This window comes from Microcaecilia unicolor, chromosome 5 (genome assembly GCF_901765095.1).
Source record: "Microcaecilia unicolor chromosome 5, aMicUni1.1, whole genome shotgun sequence".
Lineage (NCBI taxonomy): Eukaryota > Metazoa > Chordata > Amphibia > Gymnophiona > Siphonopidae > Microcaecilia > Microcaecilia unicolor.
In genome coordinates, this window is record NC_044035.1 from 81078474 (window position 1) to 81105409 (window position 26936).

Genomic DNA, 26936 nt, shown 5'->3' on the forward strand with positions numbered 1-26936 from the left:
CTCAAAATCCTCCCCATAAAGCTCCCTATGAAAAGACGGGAGGAACAGTGGCTAATTTAGATGGAAGGCTGAAACCACCTTTGGCAAAGGAAAGGATCCCTACATGACGAGGCCTGCAAGTCTGAAATTCTGTGATCCAAAACAATAGCCATAACATGACAGATTTCAAGGTCAAGTCCTTTAACATTGCCTTCTGAAGGAGCTCAAATGACGGTAAGAGAACAGCATAGTAAATTCAGATTCCAGTCTGGACACGGAGGACGAAGAGGGGGCAGATTCAAGAAATTGACTCCTTTAAAAAAAACCAGACGATGTCAGGATGCGCAGCCAAAGAAGAATTAAGTAGGTGACTTCTATAACAGCTGAAAGCTTCCACCTGAAGTTAGAATGTTATAGGCCCTTCCAAACCAGTCTTGTGGGAAGGCCAAAATATGAGGTAGGGAGGAGCGTAGCTGAGAGACAGACTACTCTGAACACCAGGTCTTGAACCCTCTCCAAACATGAGCATAGGCAGCCAAAGTAGCATGCTTTTTTGCCTACAGCAAAGTAGCAATGACAGCATTCGAATAGTCCTTGTTCCTCAGTTTGGCCCTCTCGAGTCAGGTCATAAGACCAAAGCGGGATGGATCCTCCAGCTGAACCAGCCCCTGCTGGAGTAACTCCATCCCGGAGGAAGTCAGAACAGTCTGTCAATTAGCAGATGGACCAGATCTGCATACCAAGACCTCTTGGGCCTGTCCAGCATGGATGAAGGATACAGTGAAGCACCCTCCCTATTATGGGCCAGGGTGGAAATGCAGAGCAGGCATGACCTCAGCCAAGGCTGGGACAGAGCACCCACTCCCTCAGAGAGAAACTCTCTCTTTCTGCTGAAGAACATAGGAACTTTGACATTCAGGCACTATGCCATGAGAAATTGAACTGGGATCCCCTACCTATCCATAATCTGTTGAAAAATTTCCCAATGCAAGTTCCCATTCACCAGGATCCAGGGAGTTCCTGCTCAAAATATCCACCTGAACATTCATGGATCCTGCAACGTGAGCCACCGAGATCAAAGGCACATGAATCTTTGCTTATTGAACTACGAGACAAGCATCCATCACCAACTGAGTACTTCAGGTGCCACCCTACCTATTTATGCATGCCACTCCTGTGACATTGTCCAAGAGCACCTGGACTGGAGTGCTCTCGAAGACATGCTGAAAGTCCAGCAGGGCCAAAAAGGCAGCCCTGAGCTCCACACGACTGATAGGCCAACTCGCTCTTGTTTTGCTCCACAGGCTTTGAGCATTGAGATGGAGGCAGTGGGGCCCCCCAGCAGGTCAGACTTGCATCTGTCACTACCACCACCCATGCTGGGATAGTAAGGGAGACCCCTTTGAGAAGACTGCTTGACTGGAGCCACAAGAACATGCTGATCCTCACTTGCGGTGACCAGAACAGCCAAAGGGAGTATTCCTGGGTCATGGGAGACCAGTAGGATAAGAGAGATTGCTGGAGAAGATGCATGTGAACTCTGGCCCAAGGGGCCACATCGAGGGTCACTGCCGTGGACCCCAAGATCTAAACATAATCCCAGGCATGACGGTTTGGAAATTCCAACAAGAGGCGAATCTGAGACTGAAGCTTGGCCCTCCTATGGTCGAAAAGGAACACCTTCCCCTGTAGGGTATCGAAGTGGACCCCAAAATATTCCAGACTCAGAGATAGAGCCAAACAGCTCTTGTGGAAGTTGATTACCCAATGCAATGACTGAAAAAGCGATTTCACCCTGGAGGTGGCTTGAACACTCTCTTGGACAGGCAAGGCTCTGATCAGCCAATCATCCACATATGGATGTACCCAAATCCCCTCCCTTCCACAAATGCTGCCACAACCACCATGAACTTGGAAAAGGTCCTGGGAGTCATAGCGAGTCTGAAAGGCATTGTGTGGAATTGAAAATGTTCCCCAGTACCGCAAACTGAAGGAAGTGCTCTTGTGATGGCCTTGAGATCCAGCGAGTTAAGAAACTCTCCCAGCTGGACAGCTGCCACAATTGAGCACAAAGTCTTCATGTGGAAGCGTTTGACCCGCAGGGCCCTGTTGACAAAATTGAGCACAAGGACCGGATGAAAGGAACCTCCTTTCTTCGGAACCACAAAATAGATGGACTACTGGATCCAACCCCATTTGCCCACCAACACTGGCTGGACCACCTTTAATTCTAGAACAGTCTGCAGAGTGGACTGAACCCCCTCTCACTTGCATCAATCTTGCATGGAGATTCAATGAAAATCTCTGATTGGAGAGGAGAACTCTAACTTGTTATAACTGTCTTGATAAGATCCAGTACCCATGGATCTGATATAATTCTGATCCACTCCTCGAAAAATTTGGACAGCCACCTCCCTATGGTTACCTATGAAAAGTGGACCAGTGCCTCATCATTGTGATGTATAAGAGACAGAAGCGGGCTCGGTGGACTGGGCAGGATATCTTGTGTCTGAAAGGACTGCCTCTGTTGATATCTGGGTCTCTGGTAGGAGAGGGCACTTCCAGGCCTATAGTGCTTTGAGTCCCAAAGCGAACCCAAAACTGACCCAAGCTACAGGAGTTCTTTGTCTTGTTCTCGGGCACCGCTGCACCTTAGAGTCCCCTAAGTCCTTCACCAACCTCTCCAGATTATCTGAAAAAAAAAAAAAACCTACCTCAAAAGAGTAATCTAGTGAGGCATTGTTTGGCTGCGGCATCCACTGTTCAATGCCTCAGCCAGAGCGAACACCTGGCAATAACCACCAATGCCACCTGCTTGGCCGAGGCTCTAATCAAATCATACAGCGCATCTGCTAAGTAAGCTAAGCCTGAATCCACAGCTGTGAAATCAAGGGTACACGAACCTCCAGCACCAGATGCAAAGTCCATCTCACACTGTATCCAAGCGAGGCCTGTTCTGGCGGCATATGAACTACTAATAGCCACTTGTAAGGAGACAGCCGAAACCTCAAAGAAAAGCTTTAAGGCCGATCCCAACTTCATAACCTGGACATCCTTCAAAGCCATGCCACCCTTCACCAGGACAGTGGTCTTCTTTGTCACAGCAGCCATCAAAGCATCCACCTTGGGCAACCTTAATTTATGTAGCTCCTCCGCCAAAATGGAGTACAGGCAGGACATAGTCTTTGCCAACTTGAGGCTGGAAAATTCGAGATAGACCACTAGGCAGAAATCAATTCCTGCACAGCCTCATGGACAGGAAAAGACATGGGAGGCTTCTTAGTACTGGCTATCGAAGAATTAGATGAGGATGCAACTGAGTGGCAGAAGGGGAGGATGTTGCAGCACCTCCAAGGATTTTGTGACAAAGGAAGGCAATTTCTCTATATAAAACATGCGGACTGCCGTGGATCATCAGACTCTTCAGGCCCCAGTTCCTCCTCCTCCAGCATCTCCAGGACCACGACTGCAAAGAAGCTGCAGAAACTCCACCCTCTGAGGGCGCAGGGGAAGGATGAGAGACTAGGGTCCAATTCAGAGGCCTTATACAAATGCCTCCAGTTAGACATAACATCCTGCAGCACTTGCTGCACAGCACTTTGGGGGTTAGTCCCACACATGGCATACTTCAATAAATAAGCCTGGTGCATCAGCAGGATGATCTCAGGGGAGAAGGGCACCTAAGAAGAAGACTCAGTGCCAACCAGGCCCGAAAGCATAGCCGCTGCTGCCCCCCTGGAAGACTGAGGCACCCCTGGCATGTCCTGATCCATGGTAGCCAAATCCAACGTGGCTGCCACCGATGACAAAGGAGATGCTGCAGTGCGGGAAGGCATCAGCAAGAGTGCCAAAAATTCCCCTGCACAAGGACCAGCTGCTCCCGCATCTTTTCTTAGAATTCCAAGGCTGCCTGTGCTGCGGAACACACTGTGCACTGCCCCAAAGCTGTTCTGTGCACCCGACAGCGCAGGAAGTTAAAGGGTATTCACCCCAATAGCAGCCTTACCGGTACCCCCAGCCCAAGGGTTCTCTGACTGGGCTGTCGATATCAGGCAGCAATCACGGTTTTAGAATCTGTCACTGCCAACTACCACAAGCAAAATTCTGCTCTCTTCCCATGAGGAAGGAGAATAAGGGAAGGAAGTGGCAGGAGAGGGGGTGGGAGAGACCTTGCACCATCCAATGTACCCCAAGGCTGGCCCAAGATTAGCCTAGCACTCCCAGGCTTTACTGAACCAGACCACCAGGAACAGAAGCACTCAGATGAGACCAGGAGCATCAGACAGATCATGCACCATTTGCTGAAGACAGAGGAAAATACTGGCTGACAGGATGCACTCTGTCCTATGTAGAGAATTCAGTATGCTTTCTTCTAGCTCCACCTGCCAGTAGATGGTCATAACCCATTTGTTCCTGAATTAATTTGCCATTAATGCTAAGGAAAGTCTATTTAACTTCTAAATATGAAATACTCACGCAGGCCGATCTTCCAGAATAAGAGCTGTGGTTGAAAGTGGTTCAAATTCATATTTTTTACGTCTTATAGATTGGGGTGGAGGTTTACATGCTTTTCCTGTTCGAGCTTCATATTCCTGAAAATGTTATTGAACATATACATTATAGGGATCCTTCATATGTCAGATCTCATTACATTTCACTAGTGTATACTATATTGATTTCTAAAATACTACAGATATGAAGTTCTTACACTTTTCAGGCTCTTAATGAAACCATTAAAAAAAAAAAAAAGACATCACCTTAAATAACTACTACGGATTTGTGCACTATTACACAGATTCAACAAACTCTAGGGAAACTACATTGCCACTGATCCCCTCCCTACCACCCGTCCCAACACAACAAAGAGCTCTCGATTCCCTCCTTTGTGAGATTACCACTAGGGGGCAAAGGCACCAATTTGGAGGACACACCAACTCAGGCAGCAGTATCAGGGAGGAAGTGCAGGTTGGAGCGCTGCTGCAGATCTTGATTTGACAGCAGGCATGCTACCAGACTGCTATTGGCAATCATAACAGCTAGTATGTAGTACTGACCACTGTGCTAGCTGTCATAGCCAGCCACACCTCTGTGCACTCATGCCACACCCAGATCCCGCCCACTCCTGCAATAGGCAGCTAACAGGATTTTTACTACAGCAGCTGGCTTTTCAAAGACTCCTTCTAGGAGGTTTCAAAGACAGCAACAATTCCAACTAACTTGGTTCAAACAGCCCCTTAGGACTATAAGTGGTCTAGGGACATCAAGCAGTAAGGAAGATGGGAGAAGAGAAGAGGAAAGAAAACTGAGCTATCTAACATGAACAAGAACAAAATATGATGGTCTAATTTTCACATTTCACCGATAACTGATACTTTAAAACTATGAGAATTTGAAAAATAAAGTTGTCATCATCATTATTGGCTATCTGTAGATAGCTCTGAGTTTTATACATTGTATATATATTTTTACCACATATATATTTATATATATGGGAAGTATGTATCAATGCCATGACCCTTGGGAGTTGGTGCTGGCAACCTGCAGAACCATGGGAGCTCCATAACCAAGAAAGAAGTCAGGGGATAGTTATCCTCTAGACTTAAAAACAGTAGATGCCCACATTAGATCCCACTGGACCAGCAATGGGTGTTTCCTGATTAAGGACTAAACAGAAGAAAGACTAGGAAAACACATCATTGCTGGCCCAACAGCCCATTTAGAGCTCAGTTTGTGGACATGCTGTTCACCTAGCCTCCATTCCTGATCTATGGCTTGTTCTGGGTCTTCACTGCTATTCATGGTTCCTGAATCATGTCTGGCTCCACACCACTACACTATGGGCCTTCATCTTTTCATGTGTGCTGCTTTTCTTGGGGGGCAAATGCCCCCCTCGCTGAAGAATTTCCTGAGCTATAATCAACCCTTAAAGTAACCAGTCTCCCGCACAGAACAAGTTTTTCAGCTCAATTCCTCGTGGTGTTACTCAGCAATATAGCAGCCACAGTCCATGTAAATCCATGTGGGTGCCTCCACATGCATCAGCTTCAGTATGCACTATTGTTCTAGTGAAAACTTTTGATCATAACCAAACAAAAAAGAACTGGATCTTACATCTTTTATAAAGAGGTGTTGAAGATGTGGAACTAGGCTCTCTTGACAGCTGTCTCTCAGCAACATACCTTCTGTGATTGTTGACAAACTCAGCCATACCTGGAACCTAAAGGATAACTTACAGCATCCGAGAAACCCAACAATACATTTCTCTGGGGCCAAAAACTGTCTGGCTTTTGCTACAAGAAACCATAAGAGTACAACCTGGCTTTGAAGGCTTTCTGTATACACACAGATGCAGCTACCTCCACAACTCCAGCTTCCACCCTTCACATGCAAAAAGATCTATTATTTATAGTCAAGCCACAAGATACCACCGTATCTGCTCTGACCCAAGGGCCAGAGACAGACACCTTGAAATCCTGACTGCATCCTTCAAACAGAAAGGCTACAACCCCAAAATAATCTCCAAGAATATTGCCTCCTCCCTCAAAACACCCAGGGAAAATCTGCTACAGTACAAAGAAAAAAAAGCCACAGACAGAATCCCCCTTATAGTGACATACAACCCAGAGCTAGAAAAATCATAAAGGATCTTCAGCCTCTACTCCAGGAGGATGAATTACTGAAAGAGATATTCCCATCCCTACCAGTGCTGGCTTTCCGACAGCCACCCAACTTAAAACACAAGCTAATCAGAAGTAAACTCCCAACACAGACTCAAAAAGAAGAGAATGGCACACATCCTTGCAATATATCCAGCTGCAAGCTATGCCAAAACATTTCACAGGACCCCACAGTCATTCACAAAGGAAAAATATTCAACATAAAGGAATCCTTTACATGGTCATCTTCCAATGTGGTATATATCATTCAGTGTAAAAAATGTGGCGAAGGATGCTATATTGGAGAGAAAAGCCAGATGCTAAAGACAAGATTTAATTTACATAGACATCACATGAAAAATGCCAGTGCCAGCAAGGATGCCACGCCTGTGGGGCAGCACTTTACAAAACCAGAACACTGTACCAGTGATTTCATAGTAAGAATCCTGAAAAGTAACTTTAAAACAATACAGGGACGTAAGACCTTTGAAGTCAGAATGATTGAATATTTTGACACCCACCAGACAGGACTTAAAGAACTGGGTTTTGTAGCCCATTATAAACCATAAAGTTGTATTGCTCTGTTTGTCACCCTCCTGTCTCCATGCATATCTCACCTATCCATCCACATCCTGTTAGACTGTCACTGAAATGCTTTGATGTTTCACTTATATATACTGTCATCTACCAACATTTGCTTATTTCCGATCTGACAAAGAAAGGCAACCTTCGAAAGCTAATCAAGAAATGTATTAAGATATGTCCAATAAAAAAGGTATCTTATTTTCTTTTCCATGTTTTATTTTGTTTTATTTCTATTGATTACCTTTAAAAGTGGACTAGCACGACTACCACACCTCTCTACTCAAGTATACACACAGGAATAGGGTTTTCCTAGGCTTATCCAATTTCACTAATATCCAGGACACATTAGAACAAGTCCTGTGTAATATCCTCAGAGTCCTAGACTGCCCATATCAAGTTTGATTTCTTCAACTCTACCAGATATTCACCAGAAATAACAATTTCCTTCACTGATAACTCATGAGCAAGGGAAGATTCTCCATCTGAACATCCGTTCAAAAGCACTCAAAGCACATATATTGAAATATTAATAACTTCTTTCCACCCTTCTCAGGAAAGGAGGATAGCTTCTAGCAGGCAAGCCACAAGAAATCTTATAATGTTAACTAGAGGAGAATATCAGTCTAATGCAGTGGTTCTCCACCAGTTTGTCAAGACATACTGGTGTATCAACAAAACTTTGACAAAGGCAGTAAGCCCATGTTTTCCTCAACAAGCATGTGCATCTGCAAGCTGACCAGGGAGTCAGATACTTGAAATTTAATTTAATTTTCATATTTATATTCTGCTTAACCAAACTAGTTCTAGGTGCAGAACAATAAGAACAAGTACCACAAATACTAATACATAATCTTCATAATATATGCCCAAATACATCATGAATAAAAGACTAAAACATAGAAGATAAATCAAAATCCCACAGAAAATTATAACAAAGATATTCAAATATCAGAAAGATTCACCAAATAATTTACAAAATAACCCAAGTTTTCACTAAACAACGAAATTTCACAATCAGATACAACTCTGATATTCAGAGACAAAGAATTCCAAAGTTCTGAGCCCTTCCCCAATATAGTGAGATATTAAATGTTCTCTTCAATCGACATACAGTCTTTGAATGAAATGTCAATCTAATATCTTGAATAGATCTTAAAGCTGTCTTAGGCTGGTAAAAACCTTTAAATCACTTTAACCAATCCCTTTCGGCTTCCTCACAACTTCCAATGATCACTACTGCTTCTAGCCTCAACTGGAAATGTTCATAGTAGTAACTTCAGGCAAAACAGTAAGGGGGCTTCATCTATATCTAGTTTTTCCATAACAGGCAGTTCCTTCAAACATAACCTAAATCTTTGCCAAAAATGGTATTGGCTTTTTACACTCAAACAATCCACATACAGTGTTTCCTACTTTCTTCCCAAGGTCTTAAGCATACAAAGGTAAACAAACACTACAGGCCAAGATTGTAGTTTCTTCTGAAGTAGATATTGCACCATTCACGGAAGAGTTTTTTTAATGTATGACTTGAAAAACTGAAGGTAGACAAAGCATTGAGACAGGACAGGATCCATCCCAGGATACTGAGGGAGCTCAGAGAGGTTCTGTTGGGTCCTTTTAAAGATTTGTTTAATAAATCTTTGGAGACAGGAGAGCCTCCGTGAGATTGGAGAAGAGTGGATGTGGTCATTCTTCACAAAAGTGGTGACTGAGAAGAAATAGAAATCAGGACCCTAATTTCAGGCATTGGAAAGATAATGGAAGTGCTGCTGAAGGAAAGAATAGTGGATTTCCTGGAATCCAAAGGATTACAAGATCCAAGGCAACTTGGTTTTGCCAAAGGTAAATCGTACCAAACAATTCTGATTGAATTCTTTAATTGGGTGACCAGAAAATTCAATCGAAGACATGTGGATTTTGAAGCCTTTGACATGGTTCCTCTTAGGAGGTTCTTGAATAAACCTGACAGGCTGAAGTGAGAACCCAAAGTAGTGAACTAGATTAGAAACTGGTTGACAGACAAAATGCCAGAGGGTGGTGGTTAATGGAATTCACTCATAGGATGGAACGACGAGTAGTGAAGTGCCTCCAGGATTGGTGCTGGGGCTGATTCTATTTGACAGCGACATTGCCTTAGGGTTAGAAGGTAAGGTCTGCCTTTTCGTGGATAATATCAAGATTTGCAACACAGTGGGTAACTCAAAGGGAGTGGACAACATGAAAAGGGATCAGAAAAAGTTAGAAGAACGGTCTGTTTGACAGTTAAAATTTAATGCAAAGAAGTGCAGAGTGATGCTCCAAGAGAGCCATATGTGCCAGGAAGTCAGAGACATCACTGCTATATGCACTCTTTATCCAGACTTTGTTTGAATTTAGCACTTAAAAAGTGGGCAGCCCAGGGGCAGGGTTAGCTTGGGGGAGCACAGCAAGACTCTCAAACATAGGAGACAATAAATTTAGCCAGCATGATTAACAGATGCAAACCTAGCCACTTAAAAATTCTTCAAACACTAAGTAGCCCAATTTTGGCCTCTTAAGTCAGGCACTCAGCCACACCAGAAATCCATCCCAAAGTTTAAGAGTTCAAGAAGCAAGAGAATATCTGGATGTTCAATAAACTCACACACTATCTAAAACAAATTTTAGAACAGTCAAAAACAATCTAAGATCCTCATTTATATTTATCACTCTCAAGGCAAAACCAATGCCTGAAACTTTGAACTCCATGCTCCGCATACAGGTCTAGCAAATGCAATACGGCTGTGATAAAAATCTGTCATTGTCACATTGATTATATGATGCCTAGTGCACTAAAATGATTTAAGGAGGGACTGGTGGTTGGGCTGGGCAGACTTGTATGGTCTGTGCCCTGAAGGGGACAGGTACAAATTCAAGGTAAGGTATACACTTATAGGTTTCTCGTTGGGCAGACTGGATGGACCGTGCAGGTCTTTTTCTGCCGTCATCTACTATGTTACTATGTTACTATGAGGGAGATTTTTAAAACAAGGAACATAGCCATAATTTATTCCTTCAAAATTCCTCAAAAACAAATATTTAGAATAAATCAAAAGGAAATCCTCAATAAGATCAGAGTAAATACTAAATTAAGAAAAAGAAAAATATTTTGAAAAGTTGCTAATCTAAGAATTAAACTACATGTCAGGATAGACTATAAACTTAACTGAACATCTGGCTAAGCAATAACACTGAGTACTTAAGTTGTGAAACCTGAAATGTACAGTAGTTAAAATTTACTTGGCACTTCTTAAAATTTTGCTCCATTGTCTTCTTAAAATATAAATGCTATGCATTATAACTTAGCTGAGCATGAGACACACAACATTCTGCAAAGTATTTTCAATGGGAAATTCAACGATAGGTTAAACCTTATAAGCTATTTGAAAAAATAAAAACTACACTTCCCTTTATCAAGTTACCATTCCATTGTGACATTGAAACAGCATGCACTTTGTGTAAGCAAAGAAAAACTTTATTTCATTTAATGAAAATAAAAATTAGTTTTATCATAACCAAATGTAGGCCACAGCAGCAGAGATTTATCTTAGTTTAAGATTATGCTACTGTGACTGATTGGTATGTGGTTTATTGTTTTTAAGTAGCAGTACTGAATGATAATTTTGTGACAACTCAGCATAATGATATTCATGCTGGTGTGACAATGTGATGTGCAATTTATTCCTGAATGGGTGCTAAGAAGTACCATGCATGGTGTTAAAATCCAACTAGAAAAACAAATATGAAATTCCATACCCCTGTGTTTAATAGATTTGGCGTAGATACTGATGTTAGACTGCCAGAACTGTCATCCTAATGAGAAAAACAAAAGTCAAGCCTTAGTGAAAAGGGTTTAAAAGGAAAACATATTATACACAAAATAGCATTTATATTAAACATGCCTTGTCTAATGTAAACTGATAAACAAAGGTCATGCATTCTACTAGTAAGCCAGGTTAATCTCTCACTGTCCAAATTCATAAGCTATATAGTGTTTACAACTGTTTTATTCTATAGCATCATCTTGAAGGTAATGTCAACAATATTCTAAGCAACATCTATTAGCAAACAAAATGATCCTATTCTATCCCAATCAAGATTATAGGAGAATAAAGCATTATATTTCTTACTTGTACCTTAACAGTGTTCCTTAGACAGCAGAATTATCAGGCCCATAAATGGGTGATGTCAACTGACGACACTGGGTTGGAACAGGTGTCTCAACTCAAATTAGTGTGAAATTCTGAGCATATATAGTCCTTCCTACACACATGCTCTCCTGAGTCCCTCAGCTGGTTTCATAACTCAAGGAGTGCAATTCTTAAGGAGACTGGAGAGACTGTGTATCTGATCAATCCTACTGTCTAGGGAAAACATCTGCTACAAATGAGAAACAATACTTTTTCAGACAACAAGCAGAACAGAGTCATCCACACAAGTGTGGGACTTCTGAACATAAGGCCGCTCAAGTCAGATGTAAATTATGCAGAACCAGTCTGGTCATAAAGGAAAATACAGGAGTTTCTAATGCTACATAGACAGGTTGGCTAGCACAGCTTAACTGAATGTCCAGTCTCTGACTGTGGACTTATCTAAGCAGTAGTGCGAAATGAAGGTATGATGTGAACACCAGGTTGTTAAATTACACATCCTATCCAGAGAAGCAGGTTTCCTGACAGCTAATTAACTCCAGTGGCTCTGATATTACTGGTCAGTTTATTTATAACAGAACTGGTAGCAGGATGGCTAAAGTTCATTTGGCAACTGGAATACAGACAGCTTTTGTTGAAGTTGAAGGAGACAAACAATTGTATAGATTTTCTGATCGATTCAGTTCTTTTAAAGTAATAAGCGAGAACCCTTTTGCAGTCCAACATATCAAGGGACTTCTTAGGAGGCTTAAAACAAAACCTAGAAAGAACTATTTTCTCATTGGCATCCAAAATTCTGATCACCTTTGGTAGGAATTTCAAATGAGTATGAACAACTAGTTGTGATGAAACATAGTATACTGTTTAGAAGTGAGCAAGGCATGGAGCTCACTGACTAGAAAAGTAAGTAACTGCTACTCAAAAGAGAACTTTCCAGGTGCAAGTGAAGTAGACTACATTAGCCCAAACAGCATCTTCATTTAAAAAAGTAAGGAACACATTAAGGTCCCATGAGACAGGAGGCTTCTGCAATGGTGGCTTGACATAAAGCCCTTTCGAGAATCAATAAATTATTGTGCTGTGGAGCTGCAAGCCTACTGAAGAGAACATAATAGGCTGACAGGGAGAAACAAAACCAGGTCAACTTCTAAGGAACAAACAGCAAAGCTGTAATAATCTAGCCTAATTTCAACAATACTGCCTAACCATCAATAGCGTGAAGCCTCCCCCCTCCCTTCTTGTATGCCGACTGGTTGATTACTAATCAGCTGTTCTTGGGCTCTGAGAAATTCTCCAAGACAACTTGATTGCCCATCTGAATAAATACTGAGCAATATGTGTGAACACTTGGAGGGAGCAGAATATCACTCAGAGCTCCATACAATTCATATGGAGCAACAATTCAGTTTGCAATCAGGTTCCCTGAATAAGCTGAAAGGTAAAGTGGGTTCCAAACTGGTGTTGGAAACATCCGTTGCAATAAAAAAAAATGTTTAGTGGTGCAAATGGGACACCTCTAGTTGATTCCAGGTATCTGCTACCATAAGCTTAGTATAAAGTTATAATGCCTTTGTATTGCTCCATGGTGCGATACATACCTCGAATACTGTGTGCAATTCTGATTACCATATCTCAAAAAAAGATATAGCGGAATTAGAAAAGGTAGAGAAGAGTGACGAAAATGATAAAAGGGATGGGACGACTTCCCTATGAGGAAAGGCTGAAGCGGCTAGGACTCTTCAGCTTGGAGAAGAGACAGCAGAGGGGAGATATGACAGAGGTCTATAAAATACCAAGTGGAGTGGAACAGGTAGAGGTAAATCACTTGTTAATTCTTTCCACAAATACTAGGACTAAGGGGAATGCAATGAAGCTACTAAGTAGTAAATTTAAAACAAACAGGAGAAAATATTTCTTCACTCAAAGTGTAATTAAACTCTGGAATTCGTTGCAAGAGAATGTAGTACAAGCCGTTAGCTTAGCAGGGTTTTAAAAAGGTTTGGACAATTTCCTAAAAGTCAACAAGCCATTATTAAGATGGACTTGGGACAATCCACTTCTTATATCTAGGATAAGCAGCATAAAATCTGTTTTACTATTCTGGGATCTTGCCAGGTACTTGTGACATGGATTGGCCACTGTTGAAACAGGATACTGGGCTTGATAGATCTTCAGTCAGTCCCAGTATGGCAATATTTAGTTCTTATGTACATGCAGGATTATAAAAAACAATCTTTGCCTTGATCCTTCACTAAACATGCCTTGGATACTTAAGAAAAAAACTAAAAACCCTCGTACATAATTTAAGAAGCTCTCAATGAGCTTCTTGAGTTTCAGGAGACCATCTGGATAAACACAAATTTTCTGATGGAAGAATGTTAATTGAGCCTTTAAAAAACACAGATAAGGCCAAATCATATCCACTCATATTCATAAAGGTGACCAGTAAAGTATCCCTATAATGCAGGTTCCTGTATGTCTAAAGGTCATGCTGACATCTAATGGATCATTACTAACACCCGCTGTGATCATCTTAACTGAATTAGGAACACAGCATATTTTTAAAATTACAGGGAGTGATGAAGGATCCATATGAACATCCACAAGTATTGAGTCAACATCTCCTTAGGAGAAATTAAACTACAAAAAAGGAAAATTAAGAAACCTCAATTTGCACAGGAGATTCAGGGGCATGGCCAGCATGGCAACGCAATAGTTCGGCGGGTCTTTCCTCTTCTGATGCTATGTTGGCATTTTCTGGTTTTCTTTGACAATAATGCCTCATACTAATAGGAAGGGGGTTCTTAAAAGCTGTTCCCTTTCTGGCTTGAACTTTCTCACCAGTTCAACAAACACTGGAGTGCTAGTCCACCAAAAACTGCCCCAGAAGCTGCCAAGAGAAGTGGGCTCTGCTGTGAGTTTGGAGGATAGAGCCTCCATTCTTCTGGGGCATGATGTACACTGTCCCCTCCAACATCAAACACTCCACCTTGTCCAGCAGTTGTATGGACTCTGTCCGTGGAAATTCCAGAGTCTGATGTTGCTAGACTAGATCCCTCTTCTGAGGGAGACAGAGTCAGTGAATCAAGTGCAGAGAGAGAGAACTCTAGAGCCATGTTTGATTTATTGGCTCCCGCAGTGGTGATCCTGAAAAGTATTTAGTGGGTTCTACAGAGGCTTAATAATGTCTCAAAATCTAGCCAAGAAGTCTTCAATCTTGCTGGTAAAGTTTACTATCTCAAAATATAGAAAAAGTTAAGCATGATTGATGGAACAAGTACAGCAGACATAATTAGAGGTTAAAGTACTTAGGGCCCCCTTTAACAAAAGCGCACTAATGTATTTAGCATGACTGTTAAACATGCGTTCGCTAAATGCTAGAGACGCCCATGGGCATCTCTAGCATTTAGCATGCACTAATCATTAGCACACACTGAAAATGCTAGTGCACCTTTTGTAAAAGACCCCCTTAGAGACAATGGTAGCAATTGTTAAGGATAGAACTGTGATTCACCATAAAATAGAACAAACTGAGAAGTTTAACAGAAGATTAAAGTTGTGTGCATTGAAATTTCCTAAATCTGTAGGTATAAATCCGGCTGATTACTTCAAGAAGTACTTAATTGAAATTCTCAATGTTCCAAATGCCACAAAAGCCTCAACAATTGCCACGGAGGGGTGTCAAGCAAAAGTTCAAGAGGAAAAAAAAATGAATTAAAAGATATATGTCTGCTGTTTCTGAAGATTCACTATTAGATGTTCAGGAGAGAGCTACATTGCTTTCGTCATTTGTTTTTGAACAAGATTTAAATGCTGTGGAGAAAATGTACTTTCTGAATTCTCAAATGACATTCTGTGGTTAATATCCAGATGTTACAAAAACTACACAGGATAGAAGAAAACGTTCTTGGCTATGTGAGAAGAAACTAGGAGCATCATTTTTATGGGCATACCCATGCAAATGTTTAGTTCGCTATTTAGGAATAAAGTATGTTTTCTACGTTCCAGCGCAGATTAAAGCCTTTTTAGGCCTTAAGATTGCCAATGGAATTAGTACTTAGTTGGTATTATAGTCTAATCTTGGGGGTTATGTCATGTTAGTCGGTTGCTGTTTTTTTGTCTTTATTTACCTCTAAGATCTCCACAGATACTTAGGCCACTCTTTCCTTTTTTGTGGTCTAATGAAGAGTTTAGTATTTTTTTATTATTATTTTACCTGAATTATAATACCTTTTCTGTTTTTCTGTAACAAGTGATTTGCTTGTGTGTTATTTGAAAATTATATAAAAATTATTTTCAGGGAGCCAATCTTCCAACATTTCAATTTTAATTTTCAAGCAGAAAACTGATCTTAACTAGAGCAGTACTAACTGCCTCAGAGTCAAGATGCTTACCCCCTCATTCTATAGTCTTGTGTACAAATTTTTGCACTTAGCATGAAACTTTGTGCAATTTATAGAATAGTGCCAATTGTGTACAAGTTAATTACCTAACGGTGTGAATTGACACTAACAACCAATAATTGATTGAGTTAATTGGTATTAATTTACAGTTATAGGTGAAACTGTAGTTAGGTGCTATTCTATAATATTAAGACAGGGACACGAGAAGGGCATGGTTATGCAGGAGGAACGTGCCAGTTATGCACTCAGCATTTAGAATATTGTCAATTATGCACAATTCATGTAAGTGCTTGCACCTAAACTTACATGTGTAACTGTGGACTTCTAAGCATGAATTCTGTAACGGCAATTAAGCGCTTAATTGTCGCTACTAAATTTGTGCTTAGCACACACACTTTAGATGCCTAACTCTAGGTGATCTGTACAGAATTACCCCATTAGTGTAATCCTGCATGGTTAGACCCTGCAATCTCAGGACATTCTCCAAGGAGAACAATTTGGATGCAGCCTCTCCAGAGAAATTACAAAGTTGGATCATACATCCAGAAAATGCCATTTCCACCTTAGAGAGAGCTCTCCAAAATGTAGAACTTTATACCCTGGAGGACACTGGTCATTCAGAATGGGATCATCTTTGGAGCATAGCCATGTTTGTGTTACAAAAAGGGTTCCTAGTTTCTCCTCCTCCACCAAGTCTCTAACAATCTCTTTCTTGTGAGCTACTGAACGTGCATTTATGTAGCCTATTGGGATTGGTAGATAGCATACCTTGGGTATATTTCTGCAGTGTATCTTGGTTAGTTGGCATTTGTGTGCTTTGTGTAGCTTTTTATCCCTGTCCCATAGTATGTGTGTTGTGGCAGTGTTTCAAGGAAATGAAAACCCTCCTTCTTTAGAAACAGATGCTTTCGTGTTGAGTCCAATGTGGGAAAGGCCAGGGATGATCAAAACCTCTCCTAGGTTGAGGGCTGTGGAACTTAGCAGAGTATAGGATGAGTATTAACTTTTTGAGAGATGGATCATTCCCCATTTTCAATGTAGAAATGTGCTGTGCATTTGAAGTAGTCCATAGCATCCCTACTTCTGTTGTACCCAATGTTGCGTTTGAAGGGGTGTAAGATGGTAGCGCGAGTCAACCACGGCCCTACTAGCAGCCACCTCAATCTTTTCCTCTGCTGTGTCTCTCCCCCGTAACCACCTCGGGTACTTCAGCACCTCCTCAACGGGTTACCTGGCAGAGCACTTTACCAACTTGCTACCTGCGTTCTCGGGCCATGTACACACTGGGATGGTCTCCAATAAGGCTTTAGCAGAGCTGCTCACATGTCTCTCCCATCTTTCCTTGTCACAGAATGCCACAGCGGCACATGTGGCACTCAAGACTTGCTGTGCAGCCTGGTCAAGGCAGGAGTTCCCCATCCAACGGCTCAGCAGATCCTCCCAGCCTTCTTTTGTCAGCTTTCTTACTGCACTCGCAGCTTACTGGGCCTGGTCAGGGAGGGAGTCGCCCCTCCCAGGCCCAGTCTGCTTTCTTACTGCACTCGCAGCTTGTTGTGTGGACCTGGTTGCCCCTCTCAGCCTGTTTTTGACTGCCTCCTCGTTGCAGTGTCCCCTGGGGGGCACCCGGGTGATAGCACAAGTCAGCCACTGCCCAGTCAGCCATTATGGTCTTCTCCTCTTTCAGTCTTCTTCCCTGCAATCATCTTGGGTATCACAGCCCCCCCCCCCCCCCCTTCAACGGGTTACTTGGGAGAGCTCTTCACCAGTTCACCTCCTGCATCCCATGGGGTCATGCAAACACTGGGATGGTCTCCAGTGGGGCTTTGGTGGAGTTGCCCTGTTGGTTTTCATGTTGCTGCTTGCTGTGCGGGTCCGGTCAGGGCAGCAGTCACCCGTCCACCAACTAAACTGCTCCTCCCAGCTTTCTTTAGTTGCCTTCTTGCTGCACTGTTTCCCTGTAATGTCCTGGATCTTTGAATCTGGCAGACAGTATACCACCCCAGACATCATGTCTGTTTAGCAAATAGATGCCTCTACACTCCTCAGAAGAGATTCAACCAATATCACTATCTTTCGCTTCCTAGGCATGATGATTTCTGATCCTACAGCTCTGGTATTTACAAGTTCCTATTCCTCTTCTTCCAGTTCCAGGGCTACATATCCGTTCTTCAGCTCAAGTGAAGATGGAGTCAAGTATAAATTTTACTGGGTTTGGTAATGTCCAGCTGTCAGCTTCCAGTCCACTTTTACTTCCCCCTCTGCTGGTGTTCTTCTATCTTGGATGTCTCAAGAAACATTTCGCTGACACAGTCCTCACTGTTATAAATGCATATCAGACTTGCCACCTTCTCTCTCAGTTCTGTTATTTATTTTTTAAGGAAGTCAACCTGCAGGTTATCTTTCACACTGGACTAGTTTCTCACTGTCTATCAGGATATATGTCTGGACAGAGGGAGAAGAATTAAAAGTGACAACAGCTTTGATGACCCGATGTTTCCCAGATATCCTTCTGTTGTAAGAAGCCTTAGTATTTGTTGAAAGAAATTCCTTACCTTTTCCTTAGCTGTCCTGCAAATAAATCAGCTAGCCTCTTTTCTTTGAAACTATATACCTCTGCACCCTGATAACTTGTGTGCAGTGCTGCTTCCTTGCTCAACTGTTATGGGATATGAAGGAGGTAGACTTATCCTCTCAGACTACTGTGGTTCACTTTCCAATATCAAGTTGTCTATGATGCAACAAAGGCCAGACAGATGAAAATAATCACCTCAAAGATTGAATAAGATATTACTAATCAGGCTCCCTGAAATATACTTAAGTGTTCTATTTAAACAGCCAACAATTGCTCTAAATTACTTCCTTATTCTTCTCTTCCAACCAATGGCAAGTAATTCTGCACAATTCCCCCTAATTAGTATATCAATTTATATAGTGTAGCCCTTATTGTTAACAACTATCTTTCTGTTTATTGAGCTTTCAACAGATACTATTCAGAGTTTTTGCTCATACAATTATTGCTACCTTTGCCTTTACATATTTTCTAGTATACTTCATTTTTGCATTTAACTCTGTGCTTTAGGAATCATTCTCTCAGTTCCTATCAGATGAAGTGATGCATTATTCTACCTTACTTATCTTAAGGGTTTTTAGCTTTCATCTGGATAACCCTTGCCCACAAGGTAAACGTTTTTCCTCTTTTACTTCAAACCTTGGTCAAGAACAACATGTAATTTTTCCAACTCATTACCTTGGCACTCACATACAACCATCCTCTCAACCCACAAACAAATATACCTCACACCACTATTGTCAATAAAGTGGCCACAGCTTTATTTGTACAAGCTCAGACATTAAAACAGCAATCAATTCAAACCATCAACTCCTGAAAATTCCATCATAACAACTATACATCTTACCCCCTACCACACCCTAGATGACCAGAACTGAACGCAATACTCAAAGTGTGGACGCATCATGGAGCGATATGAAGGCATTATAGTATTTTCGGTCTTATTCACCATCCCTTTCCTAATAATTCTTTGCATCCTGTTTGCGATTTTTGGCCACCGTCACACACTGAACAGAAGATTTCAGCGTATTATCTCCAATGACACCCAGATCTTTTTCTTGAGTGCTGACACTCAAGGTGAACCCTAGCATCAGGTAACTATGATTCGGATTATTCTTTCTAATGTACATCACCTTGCATTTGTCCACATTAAATTTCATCTGCCATTTGGATGCCCAGTCTTCCAATTTCCTAAGGTCTTCCTGCAATATTTCACAGTCCGCACGTGTTTTAACAACCTTGAATAGTTTTGTATCATCTGCAAATTTGATCAACTCACTCACTGTTCCGATCTCCATATAATTTATAAATGTTAAATAGAACCAGTACAGATCCCTGCAGTACTCTAGTGTTCACCCTCATCCATTGAGAGAAATGACCATTTAACCCTTCCCTCTGTTTTCTGTGCATCTTCTGTTTTGAACTGCTTTGTCGATGCTTTCTGGGTGACTTTTGCATTAAGTTATGTTTTTGTCTCTGGCTTCACCTCAGTTCTTACTTCTATCATAATGCTCTAGTACAGCAAAAAAAATTATGTAGAGGCAACTGGGATGGAGGATGCCTCTGTGACAGTCAGCCTAAAGAGACCCATTTATGCTTGGACTTTTTTTATCCTCTGTGGCAGTGGTGGTAAATATAAATTGGCTGGATGCTGTGTAGTCCTGAAAGCTTCTTGAATGGCAACCAATTCTTGTTTGAGTCTATTGATCTTCTCTCTCAAAGAGAGCTGGAGATAGATAGGGCAAACCCTACGCCTCTAGGTGGCCCTCCTTAGGACCAATGAATCATAGTTATTACACTGAATGAAAGTCATGTTGATTGGTTGAAGAGAATGAACAGGTGAAATATGATAAGGAATACCAATCAGTAAGATTACCAAAATGTTACCTTGAGAAATAAGGTAGATATTATTTGGGTTACATATATAGGTACAGAAAGCCCAGGGGTAGGTGGGACTTTGGGTATAACAGTCTGAATCTATAGGCTAGGAGCCAAAACCTGTCTAAACCAAGAGACTATAGTGTAGTACCAGAGCCAGAAAAACAGTGTTTCCAAACCAGTGGGGTTTTCTGGTTTTGTTTTGTTTTGGGGGGTTTTCCCCTAAATCAGGAATATACCCAACCACTAAAGAAATTATTAAAGCAAAATATAACAGATATATCAGATATATACAGGAAACAGAAACACTAAACTAATTCTAGCCATAAAAAGCAGTTAGATATGCAGAAGTAAACTATCATTGATACTCCCTTTGCAAAACAGGGTCATCTCAGATAACTATTGTTTGCATTATTAATTAAATGACTGGATTACTGTAGCAGCCTCTCAATCATGCCCTTCGTTGCCGCCTCTAATCAGTTCAAAATAGTGCTGTTAGGGTCCTTAGCCATGGAAAGGCTTTTGATCAAGTCACTCCGCTTCTTAAGTGTAACCACTAGTTCCCTGTTCAATTTAGATCCTTATTTTAACCCCCCACCCCAAGGTTCTTCACAATGGTAACCCTTGTTATCTTTCTTCCTTAACTATCCTCTATACCCCAGTAAGGATGCTTCGCTCCCTCAGTGACTGTTTGCATATTCCTCCTGTGTCTCATGCCAGTCTCAATTCTACATGTTCTGCTTTCTAGTGAACAGCCTCTACCCCCCCCCCCCCACCCCTTTATGGAATTCACTCCCAGGCCACTTACAGCTAGAACACTCACAGCCAAAATTGTAAAATGTGATGGAAACTTATTTACTGAAGATTTTGCTTTCTAGCCAAAATGCTGGCTGGACAACCAGACTCCCAGTCCATACCTATCCCTTGCTCCCTATATTTTTATGTTGTGAGATGTATGTAGCTTTTAAATTGTATTCTATTTCTGACCTCTTGCTGTCTATGGTACAAGGCAAATATGATTTAGACGTTTTCTCTCTCTATGCAGTACCACTACAGTGTGTCTTTGATTTCCTTTTGTTCTCTCTATTCTGTTATATCCTTTAATTATTTTCTATCTTTTTGTAAATTAATTTATTGTAAACTGCTCTATTTTTGCTTCCCAGATTTAAAGAGCAGTATTTTAAAAGCTAAACAACCATAAACCACAGTAAGATTGGAAATTAGGGACAGAGAGAGAAAAATAATTTTTTAATTTAAACAGAATTTTTATTTATCCTTATGACCATGAGCACTGTGTGGTTTACAACAACATAAAACAACCAATGCAACATGAATATAGTCATGATATTCAAAACATCATCATATAATCAAACAAAATACTGCATAAAAAGCCAAGTTGTCAACAATTTTCTAAATCTAAAACAACTGCATTCACACCGCAGGAGATAATGGTAGTGAATTCCACAGAGTTGGGAAAACAGTGCCAAACTGTTTTGTTTGGGGTTTTTTTTTTTTTTTACAGGTAGAGGATAAACAATATGACACAAACATTTTTATGAAGCAACCTTTTACATGCTTGACCAAACCCGGTCAAGTTAATCGCATCACATAAGATGGGGCATCTCTATAAAGCAACTTAAATGTAAGACACAAAATCTTACAATCAATGCATGCTGAACTGGGAGCCAATGCAATTCTATTCAAGGCAGGGCCACACTGCTACAACTTCAAACTAGCAGTATTATTAGCCTTTATTCATTAAACTTCTATTATTAGCATTAGGAAAAGATAAAATCACATTAAAAAAAACACTTTACCTCCTAAAATTACCTTCCATAAAACAAAATTAATTCCAGCAAGTGACAACCAATGTAAAATACTTACCCTTTTCTCTAATATCAAACAAATCACCCAATTCAAAAGCCAGAAAAATACCTTAGATTGTATTAAACCCCTTCAGTGTGCTGGCATTTATGCAGCACTTGGGAGTGCGATTCAGAAGCGTTTACTCTTCAGAGAGAATGAAAAATAAGCCTGCCTCTGATGCTTTTACATGAGCATCACAATGAAGGTAGTAGCAAAGCTGTTTTAGCTTTTATTGACTATCACACCAAGGTATCTCTCTTGGTTCATGCATATCAGCCCCAGACCCACAAATCACACACACACCTCTTTTGAATTTACTTAACTAAAAGACATTACTCTGCTTTTTTGCATTAACATTTCATTGCCAAGTGTTTTACTGCTCTTCCATCAGTACAGTAGATCATTTCTCATTTTGTCTACTCCTTCAGTGGTATCCATTCTGTCATAGCCATTGTGTCATTCACAAAGAGGCAACATTTCTTCTAAACCTTTGGCAATATTGCTTACAAAGTTACGGAGTACAAAGAATCCTAAGAGCAAAACCTGAGGCATACCACATCAATGTTAATTTAGTACATAAGTATTGCCATACTGGGAAAGACCAAAGGCCCATTAAGCCCAGCATCCTATTCCCAACAGTGGCCAATCCAGGTCACAAATACCTGGCAAGATCCCAAAAAAGTACAAAACATTCTATTCTGCTTATCCCTGAAATAGTGGATTTTCCCCAAGTCCAATTAATAACGGTCTATGGACGTTTCCTTTAGGAAGCTGTCCAAACCTTTTTTAAACTCCGCTAAGCTAACCGCCTTTACCACATTCTCTGGCAACGAATTCCAGATTTAATTATGCGTTGAGTGAAGAAACATTTTCTCTGATTCGTTTTAAATTTACTACATTGTAGTTTCATCACATGCCCCCTAGTCCTAGTATTTTTGGAAAGCGTAAACAGGCGCTTCATATCTACCCGTTCAACTCCACTCATTATTTTATAGACCTCTATCATATCTCCTCTCAGCCTCCTTTTCTCCAAGCTGAAGAGCCCTAGCCGCTTTAGCCTTTCCTCATACGGAAGTCGTCCCATCCCCTTTATCATTTTCGTCGCCCTTCTCTGCACCTTTTCTAATTCCACTATATCTTTTTTGAGATGTGGCGACCAGAATTGAACACAATATTCGAGGTGCGGTCGCACCATAGAGCGATACAAAGGCATTATAACATCCTCATTTTTGTTTTGCATTCTTTTCCTAAAAATAATTAACAATCTATTTCCTTTCTTAACCGCATCAGCACACTGAGCAAAAGGTTTCAACATATCATCAATGACGACACCTAGATCCCTTTCTTGGTCTGTGACTCCTAATGTGGAACCTTGCATGACGTAGCTATGAATCGGGTTCCTCTTTCCCACATGCATCACTTTGCACTTGCTCACATTAAACGTCATCTGCCATTTAGACGCCCAGTCTCCTAGTCTCGTAAGGTCCTCTTGTAATTTTTCACAATCCTCCCGCGATTTAACGACTTTGAATAACTTTGTGTCATCAGCAAATTTAATTACCTCACTAGTTACTCCCATCTCTAGGTCATTTGTAAATATGCTAAAAAGCAGCGGTCCCAGCACAGACCCCTGGGGAACACCACTAACTACCCTCCTCCATTGAGAATACTGACCATTTAACCCTACTCTCTGTTTTCTATCTTTTAACCATTTTTTAATCCAAAATAGAACACTACCTCCTATCCCATGACTCTCCAATGTCCTCTCCTCTGGAGTCTTTCATGAAGTACTTCTAAAAATCCAGATACACTTTCATGAACGCCTTCTTAAAATCCAGATACACAATATCAACCGGCTCACCTTTATCCATGTTTGTTCACCCCTTCAAAGAAATGTAGTAGATTGGTGAGGCAAGATTTCCCTTCACAAAATCCATGATGACTTTGAGGGGCATAATCGAAAGGCGCCGGCCATCTCTATAGACGGCCATCTCCGGCGCTGGCGCCGCAAGCAGGCGGAGCCAACCGTATTTTCGAAAAAGATGGCCGGCCATCTTTTTCTTCGCTAATAAGGTTGGGCCCGGCCAAATGTCAGACTTCGCCGGGTTTGAGATGGCCGGCATCGTTTTTTGGCCATAATGGAAACAAATGCCGGCGATCTCAAACCCGGCGAAACCCAAGGCATTTGGTCATGGGAGGAGCCAGCATTTGTAGTGCACTGGCCCCCCTGACATGCCAGGACACCAACCGGGCACCCTAGGGGGCACTTCTAAAAATTTAAAAAAAAAAATTAAAAATAGCTCTCAGGTGTATAGCTCCCTTCCCTTGCTTATTTAGCCCCCCCAAATCCCCCCCCCCCAAAAAAAACCCCACTCCCCACAACTCTACACCATTACCATAGCCCTAAGGGGTGAAGGGGGGTACAGTGGGTTTTGGGGGGCTCCTATTTACCACCACAAGTGGAACAGGTAGGGGGGGATGGGCCTGGGTCCACCTGTCTGAAGTGCACTGCACCCACTAAAAACTGCTCCAGGGTCTTGCATACTGCTATCAGGGAGCTGGGTATGACATTTGAGGCTGGCATACAGGCTGGCAAAAAAGGTTTTTTTTTAGGTGGGAGGGGGTTGGTGACCACTGGGGGAGTAAGGGGAGGTGATCCCCGATTCCCTCCGGTGGTCAATTGGTCAGTTGGGGTTCCTTTTTGAAGCTTGGTTGTGAGAAAAAAGGGACCAAGTAAAGCCGGCGAAATACTTGTCAAGCCTGGCTTTTTTTTTTTTCATTTTTCCATTATCAGGCGAAGCCGGCCATCTCGTGAGCATGCCCCCGTCCCGCCCCCATCTTGCCTTCACTACCCTACCAACACGCCCCCTTGATGTTTCGCAGGCTCCGCGATGGAAAGCAGTTGAACCCAGCCAAAATCGGTTTGATTTATCTAGCTGGTGTACAAGTGGCACATGGAATTTGAGGCCACAGAACACTAATCCAATATATGCTTCAGGGTACATCAGACACAGTATTTAATACTATTATTTACCCCAAAGTAATGCAAAAAGATGGTTTGTAATTTTCCTGGGGAGGGGAAGAGGGTACTATGGGTATTTTCTAAGCACTGTGGTTAATAGTAAGTGATTTTGTGCATACAAATTTAATGAGATTTAATCAGCTTAATTAATACAAGTGTCATTTTGGTGTCATCTAGTAAATGCATAGTCCTCTGGTGATACTTCATTTGTAAATGAGCCAAAGAAGACAAGGTTTCTGTTGTTTAGTTTTTTAAAGCCCATTGATTCCCTAACATGCAGCTGTTGGCTTTGCCATCTTACTGACTCTTTAAGTGCCCGTACAGGATGTTATTAAAGCCAAAGCTATTTTACTAGACACGAACTTGGTTTCCTTCCTCTACTTTGAGGGGGAAGCAATCTTTTATACTTTCCAGTGAAAGTACATCTTTGTGATTCTGCTGAAAAATTATATCATTAGTTAAAAAAGATCTTTTTAACTATAATATAAAACATTTTAAAAGGCTCTTCTGCACAATTTTGCAAAACAAAAATGTCAAAACCAACTATTTAAAATCTGTCTTTACATCTTTAACACTCTCAAATTGTCTCTGTGAATAGTGATTTAAACCCCCTCCCCACATCATCTCTGGAACTCTGTTATCCATTGGTGACTTCCATATACTGTTGGATGAAAAACAAAATCAGACATACAACACTCTGTAGTGATGGCAGTAAAGCGAATGCTACATACCTGTAGAAGGTAATCTCCGAGGACAGCAGGCTGATTGTTCTCACTGATGGGTGACGTCCACGGCAGCCCCCTCCAACCGGAAACTTCACTAGCAAAGGCCTTTGCTAGTCCTCGCGCGCCGATGCGCACCGCGCATGCGCGGCCGTCTTCCCGCCCGAACTGGCTCGTGTTCGTCAGTCCCATATGTAGCAAGACAAAGACAAGGGAAGACACAGCTCCAAAAGGGGAGGCGGGCGGGTTTGTGAGAACAATCAGCCTGCTGTCCTCGAAGAATACCTTCTACAGGTATGTAGCATTCGCTTTCTACAAGGACAAGCAGGCTGCTTGTTCTCACTGATGGGGTATCCCTAGCCCCCAGGCTCACTTAAAACAACAAACATGGTCAATTGGGCCTCGCAACGGCGAGGACATAACTGAGATTGACCTAACAATTTATCCAACTAACTGAGAGTGTAGCCTGGAACAGAATAAACATGGGACTAGGGGGGTGGAGTTAGATTCTAAACCCCGAACAGATTCTGAAGCACTGACTGCCCGAACCGACTGTCGCGTCGGGTATCCTGCTGCAGGCAGTAATGAGATGTGAATGTGTGGACAGATGACCACGTCGCAGCTTTGCAGATCTCTTCAACAGTGGCTGACTTCAAGTGGGCCACTGACGCTGCCATGGCTCTAACATTGTGAGCCGTGACATGACCCTCAAGAGCCAGCCCAGCCTGGGCGTGAGTGAATGAAATCCAATCTGCTAGCCAATTGGATATGGTGCGTTTCCCCACAGCCACTCCCCTCCTGTTGGGATCAAAAGAAACAAACATTTGGGCGGACTGTCTGTTGGGCTGTGCCCGCTCCAGATAGAAGGCCAATGCTCTTTTGCAGTCCAATGTGTGCAGCTGACGTTCAGCAGGGCAAGAATGAGGACGGGGAAAGAATGTTGGCAAGACAATTGACTGGTTCAGATGGAACTCCGACACCACCTTTGGCAAGAACTTAGGGTGAGTGCGGAGGACTACTCTATTATGATGAAATTTGGTATAAGGAGCATGAGCTACTAGGGCTTGAAGCTCACTGACTCTACAAG

At 41.8% G+C, this 26936-nt stretch overlaps 1 protein-coding gene across 1 annotated transcript in view; it reads right to left on the reverse strand.

Moving 5' to 3' along the window:
* The window catches only part of TBC1D12 (TBC1 domain family member 12), a 198777-nt gene that overhangs the window by 81483 nt on the left and 90358 nt on the right, over positions 1-26936 (reverse strand). The window contains exons 3-4 of the mRNA XM_030203044.1: positions 10995-11051; positions 4456-4571 (exon numbers count right to left, since the gene is read on the reverse strand). Of these exons, the coding sequence (XP_030058904.1) occupies positions 4456-4571; positions 10995-11051 (173 nt within the window). The remainder of the gene's footprint in view (positions 1-4455; positions 4572-10994; positions 11052-26936) is intronic.